General features: G+C 43.8%; 1 protein-coding gene across 1 annotated transcript in view; it reads right to left on the reverse strand.

The window, feature by feature from the left end:
* LOC309586292 (dermatan-sulfate epimerase-like) overlaps positions 1-947 on the reverse strand; it is a gene marked incomplete at both ends in the record, with an annotated part of 176,223 nt that extends 175,276 nt beyond the window's left edge. Inside the window, one exon of the mRNA XM_082303007.1 lies at positions 855-947. Within this exon, the coding sequence (XP_082159133.1) occupies positions 855-947 (93 nt within the window). The remainder of the gene's footprint in view (positions 1-854) is intronic.
* Between the last annotated feature and the right edge of the window lie 5,515 nt (positions 948-6,462).

The raw sequence follows: 6,462 nt of genomic DNA on the forward strand, positions 1-6,462 counted from the left end.
AGAGCTCATGCATTTTATTGCTACTGTTGAACCCTCTTTTGCAAGGAAGATGCTTCTCCACGCAAGTTCACACATAGCTAAGGGAAGCAATGCACTTTTTCAACACCAGATGCAGTGCACCATGCCTATTAATAAATGGGACAGCTCATAAACATTTGTTCCTCTACCAAATTCTGAAATATCTTGCAATTAGCGTGGGAGTCCTGTGCAGTGCAAAATGTACTGTAGGTGACTGTAGGCAAAGAAAAGGGGAGAGTGAGACACCAGGAGCATCCACGACACAAGATAGCTCCTGGACAGAGTCCTGACATCAACAGAGAAGGACAAGTCAGTGTAAGATTACCGGGGGTTTAAAAAAGAAAGTGCCAAGGGCGGGAGCGCACAGCACAGGACAGCACTTCCTCTCCGAAAGAGACCACAGGGCCAAATCAGAGGTGCCGCGTGCCTCTAAACTCGGCGTTTTACTGTAAGCACCAGAAAGTTCGCAAAGGTCTCCTGTCCAAAGTGCTGCGGACTCCTCACTCTGCAGCATCTCTGGATTTGGCGGGGAGGCTCTACCTTTTCCTCGGCGCCGCTACGGCCAGGAAAGAAGCACCATTTTCAAGGAAGGAGACATGGCTGTCCCCTTCGCTCGAGCAGAGGCCTGCTGAGGAAGCGCCCAGCGAGAGATGCACTTGCGTTTCTCTTTTCTTCCGTGGATGTCTGAGCCAGCCGGCGCAGGGCTCGCTGCCCCCGCCGGAGGGGTCCCGGCCCCGCGCCCCGGCGCTTTGCCTTCGGCTGGGCATGCGGCGGGAGCGGGGCGGAGCGGGGCCCCTCCCGCGGCTTTCCCGGCCGCCCGCGCCGCCCGCACTCACCCGTGCGCTCTGCGGGAGGTGGTACCGGCAGAGCGTGTGGTCCAGGTCGAAGCCCACCACGTCGCAGTCAGCCAGGCAAAAGTGCTGCTGCATCGCCGAGCCGCCGCCGCCGCAGGCGGGCGGAGGAGGAGAAAGAGGCGGGACGAGGAAGGAGCGCGGGCGGCGCTTCCTGCGGAGCCGCGCCGGGCAGAGCGGAGCGGGGCCCGCGGGACACCCTCGGCCCGCCCCGCCCGGCGGGGCCGCCCTCACCTGCGGCACAGCCTTTCGGACAGCCCGGGGATGGAGGGGCGGGCACAGGGTGGATGGCCGGAGGCGTGTCCAAGCGCTCGAATTCGAAAAACGCGCTTCCCGCCGAGGCTGTGTGTGCCTGGGAACAGGCGTGGGAACGGTGGGCTCCTGCTCCTCTGACAGATCGCAAACGCGAGTCATCGGGGGTGTTTGGTGGGACCTGGCGAGCAGAGAGCAGGCGGGGAACAGGAGTCAGCCTTGGTTAGTGACAGGACAGCCAGTGCCACACCGCAAGGGCCCTACAGGGGACAATTAGCATATGTAAGTAGACAAACACTACTTACTACCTCATTATGCACCCTTAGCACGTTTGCGATGATACCAAGCTGTGTGGTGCAGTCGACGCGCTGGAGAGAAGGGGTGTCATCCACAGGGACCTTGACAAGCTTGAGACGTGGGACTGTGCAAACCTCGTGAAGTTCAACAAGGCCGAGTGCAAGATCCTGCACCTGGGTCGGGGCGATCCCAAGCACAAGTGCAATGGACAGAGAGCAGACCTGAGGAGAAGGACCTGAGGGGTATTGGTGGATGAGAAACTCAACATGACCCAGCAATGTGTACATGCATCCCAGAAAGCCACCTGTGTCCTGGGATGCATCAAAAGAAGTGTGGGTAGCAGAGCGAGGGAGCTGATTCTGCCCCTCTACTCTGCTCTTGCTGTGCCCAGCTCTGGGGCTTCCAACATAAGAAGAGTGTGCACCTGCTGGAGCGAGTCCTGAGGAGGGTCACAAAGATAATCAGAGGACCTAGAGCATGTCTCCTATGGAGACAGGCTGAGAGAGCTGGGGTTGTTCAGCCTGCAGAAGAGAAGGCTTCAGAGAAACATTACAGCAGCCTTACAGTACCTAAAGGAGCTTATAGGAAAGCTGTAGAGGGATTTTCTACAGAAGCATGTAGTGATAGGACAAGGGCTTTAAACTGTGGATAGGCTTGGATTACATGTAAGGAAGAATTCTTTCCTATGAGGGTGATGAGGCACTGGAGCAGGTTGCCCAAAGAGTTATGGATGCCCCATCCCATGAAGTGTTGAAGGTCAGGTTGGATAGGGCCCTGAGCAGCCTGGTCTAGTGGAAGGTGTCCCTGTTTATGGCAGGAGGGTTGGAGCCAGATGAACTTTAAGGTCACTTCCAACGCAAACCATTTTATGTTTCTATGCATCAAAGTCCCTGCAGGGTATACTGTGTACAGTAGACCACACTATGCTGTGAACCAAAATTCCATAGGTAATTCCATAGGTAACTATCTACCTTTTAATTTATTGACAGTTTTGGTATATTGACAGTTTTAGTATAACATGCATAAACAAATGAGTTTTTGATAGGTATCTGCTGAATAAATAATGCCATCGTGCAATTAGAAAGGAAGTGCTGTCTGAAAGAAAGTATTGTATTTGGAGAAAAGCACACAGATGAGAGTTGCATTGAGGTAGTCTTGTTCTCTGTGGTTGAACTTGAATAATAGTGTCCAGCTAAGGCTGGACTTGGGATGCTAAAACAGCTGGGCTTGACATCCTTGTTTGAACGACCTCCTAATTCTTCAGTTCTTTTCTCTCAGTAGACCAATGACGCCATCAAAACTTTGCTTTGATTCAAAAAACATGAACAATTCTAGTTCAATATATTGTGAATAAATATATTTTCTTTTAAAATTCTTGTATGGCTATAAATGGAATACTGTAAAATGTATTTGAATTGAGAGCAATTGTTAAAAAACATTTAATACAAGCCTTCTTTTCCAGTGTTGCCTACCTGGCAACAGCTGTAAGTGTTGTGCTTTGTAGGTGGATAAGCTGGAGTTCAGAACCATAGCAGCAGTGTGCAGCAGAAATTTGGATTATATCAAATTATGATTTGATTTTTGCAGGATGACTCAATGATAATTTGGTATTACAGAGCAAAATGCTTTTGAAAATACATTTCAGCAGTTCAAAGAGATAAAATGTACTTAATATATTAAGATTCAGTTTGTTATATTCAGGTAGTCACTGAATGAGAGAAATTTAATCTCATGACCTGTCACATGCATTTAAAAATTCTACAGAGAAGTTTAGTATCAGATTAGGAAGTGGACTAGACAGGAAAATACATAAAATTAGGAATAAAATTTAAAAATGTTAGTAGTAGTACAGGATGAGCATTTAAGGTGTCAGAGCAAGACAGAAATGGATTACATAATTTTACCAAATCCCATTGTACAGCAGCTTCTTTCAACAGTTCTCGGTATCTCCCATAGACATTAATATACTTTTTAATGTTGTATATATATATATATGCATACCATATATTATATATACATTGCATATTATACACAAACCATACATTATATGTATGTACACACCATAGATTATGTATACATAATGATACATACATGTGTTTTAGATATATGTTAAAGAAATACATATATGCCTAAATACATAAAAATTAATATGTGAAACCTGAGCATGCAAAAAGATGCATCCTGGACCTCACACACAACAGGGATGATAACTATCCAGATGAAGCAGCAGCCTGGGAACTAAGAGCTCAAGATAATTTACCTTTCTAAAGTTGCTCACTTCAGAAAATACAGAGCAAATTCCTGTCCACTGAAGTTGATGGCCACAATTTTGATTGACTTCAGAAAGTCCGAAAGTTCACCCACAGTTGGTGTTTCATGCTATTCTCACATAAAGTTTGTCTGCCTTGCAGATTATAGCAGTACAGCTATCTTATTCCAGTTACTTTTTTATTTTTTCCCCTGAAAAGGATTCACGTAGCTTCCAAAACAGGGTTTAGGTTATGGCATTTAAAAGGTATAACTTTTCTTGCTATGCCAATAAAACATTTAATACAAAAACTCACCAGAAAAGCAACTTAACACACTGAAGTATTGAAACATCTGAGCAGATATTGAAAATTATGTATTCCTTGATAGAATAATGGGATGGTTTGGGTTAGAAGATCAGCTAGTCCAACCCTCTGGTCACTGTATTCACTGCCAATGAATGTAATCTTGAACATCCAGATTTTGTGAATACTGCACAATTATATTGATAGCAATGACAAGCTATCATAGAATTTACAATACAGAAGTACTAATCATACTTATCTTAAACCACTTTGTGTAGGGAACAATTTTCACCCACTGAGAAATTCAGTAAGTTAAGTTTCAGGTACGTGAAGCTGAAGATTAAATCAGAAGTTTGGCAACAAGAAATAGAGAAAATAATGATGAAGAAAATTGGTTTTCAGTTCTGGAGAAAGAGAAGATAAATGAGAATAACACCTTATCTTCAGTATTCGCAGCACAAGCCTGGTAACAGGAAAGTTTTGGCAGTCTACTTTCAGCACATATACCTCACATTATATATCTTTTTCTTTTGTCTTAAAAGTGTTTTGTCTCTCAGTTTGTTCCTTTCAGATGAATCCTTTAAATATACTGACATCCCATTCTAGGGACTTTCTCAGAAAGGAGCTGCCTTTAATGAAAATCATCTGCAAAAACTGAAGTACCTTAATGTGCTAACAGCACTCTTTCAGTCCTGTCCTTCAGGTTTGATGGCACCATGAGCCACTCAGAGATGTCCACATAACTGAAGTTGAACTGCTGGGCTATCAGCTCCTAATTGAATTTATTTTAGGTTTCCCCACAATTAATTTATGCATCACAGTAATTGCTTTTATGTTGTAAATACATGATAATTGGCAAATTTGGTAAAATGATAAATCCTGTCCTAGTAGGGGAAATTTCTAACTAGTCTAACTAACTGTAGGAGATAGAACTGCTTGTGGTGTGGCACACCTGAGGCTGCAGGATCCCTCAAGCTGGGGCTACAAGGCTGCCCATAGGGACATTCCCTCTCTGGCCCTCAGCCCCTGGCACACAGACACTGATGGAGCCAGCAGGAGAGGGCAGCGGTTTCTACACGCCCTCAGCCCCCTAATGTTTAGTAACCTGCAGGAAACATGTGTGAAGTGGGAGATTTGATGTGTCAAAGCCTTTTAGAAGTACGGAAAGGAGCATTTTGGTTTCCATCGTGCCTCATCATACCTGCTTTCCATGCAGAACAGGCTCCTAACTCCGGGTAGTTTTGCAGCACAAGAGTGTATTAACATGCCGTGGAGAACAAAAGGAACATAACTGAGTGCGGTAACATACATAAAGACATGAGAACCGTGTCAAAATACCTCAAATGTATCCTAGCTGTCACGCAGAAGTGGCAGGCCTCTGGGCAAGGCAAGTACTGCAGCTCCTCGCTTTCTTTGTCCTTAAGGGGGCAGCAGTACAATACATTGGAGCATCTCTCTGAGTTAGCTGTGAATCTCCCGCACCTTAGTCTATTTCACTTTCCCTAAACTTCGTACTGTCCTAAGACTGTACGGCTTTGTCTCAACTATGCAGTTGTAGCCTTTTGTCTATATTTTGCAAGGGTTATAAGACTTTTTAGTTAAAAAAAGGGAGGGGATCCTCATATTGCTATGGAAGAGCATGCAATAGTGATACGTGAAAATAAGAATTTGAACAAATACAATAGTTTTCATTTTAGACAAGGAACACCCTCTTATGCAGAAGTAAAGTCAGAACATTCTCTATTTTTCCCTGTTTCTTTTTAAAAACAAATGAAAATTACTCTGAAATAACATCAGTCAAACAAAAAAGTGCTGGGTTTTTTTTTTTTGTTTGTTTGTTTTAAAATATATTTTATTTTAACACACTGCTGAGAGATGAGTCTCGGGGTTGCATTTGGTTTAGCTTTTAACCCATGAAGTTATTCAGTGCACAGGTATAGGATTGCCTCAGAGCCCAGCATCCTCATCCTAAACCATCTTATGGTGCTTCAACGGGATTCTTCATGCATTTAAACAGGATTGATGGATTTGCTTCCTTGATTTCAAGTTTAGGACACTAGGAAGGAAACATGTTTGTTTGGGAACCATCAGAGGAATAAGCTCAGGATATACAGAAGTAGGGCTATGATTTATTACAGAGTGATACTTTGGGAGACAGATCTAGCAACACTAATTTATTTTAAGGATAACCTTTGTCTCTGCAAGACAGTGAAATCTGTCAAGAGTATATTTTCTTTGAAAAACAGTCTCTAGCACTTAGTATTTTTTCAGTAGACTTTTAAATGTTGAGCAAAATGCTAAATAATCTTCAAGGCATCCCTCTGTGGCACACAGGATACCTTGTTACTAGGTAGAGGAAGCTGTAAGAATATCATTAAGTATTGATCAGGATTTAAGATTTGATTAAATTCCAGCGATTTCAGAAGTTTTACTGTTTATTGGGTTGTTTAGGAACCTTTTTATGTGGTACAAAATATGGACACATCAACTTT

This window comes from Coloeus monedula (genome assembly GCF_965178545.1).
Source record: "Coloeus monedula genome assembly, chromosome: 2".
In the NCBI taxonomy this organism is placed as follows: domain Eukaryota; kingdom Metazoa; phylum Chordata; class Aves; order Passeriformes; family Corvidae; genus Coloeus; species Coloeus monedula.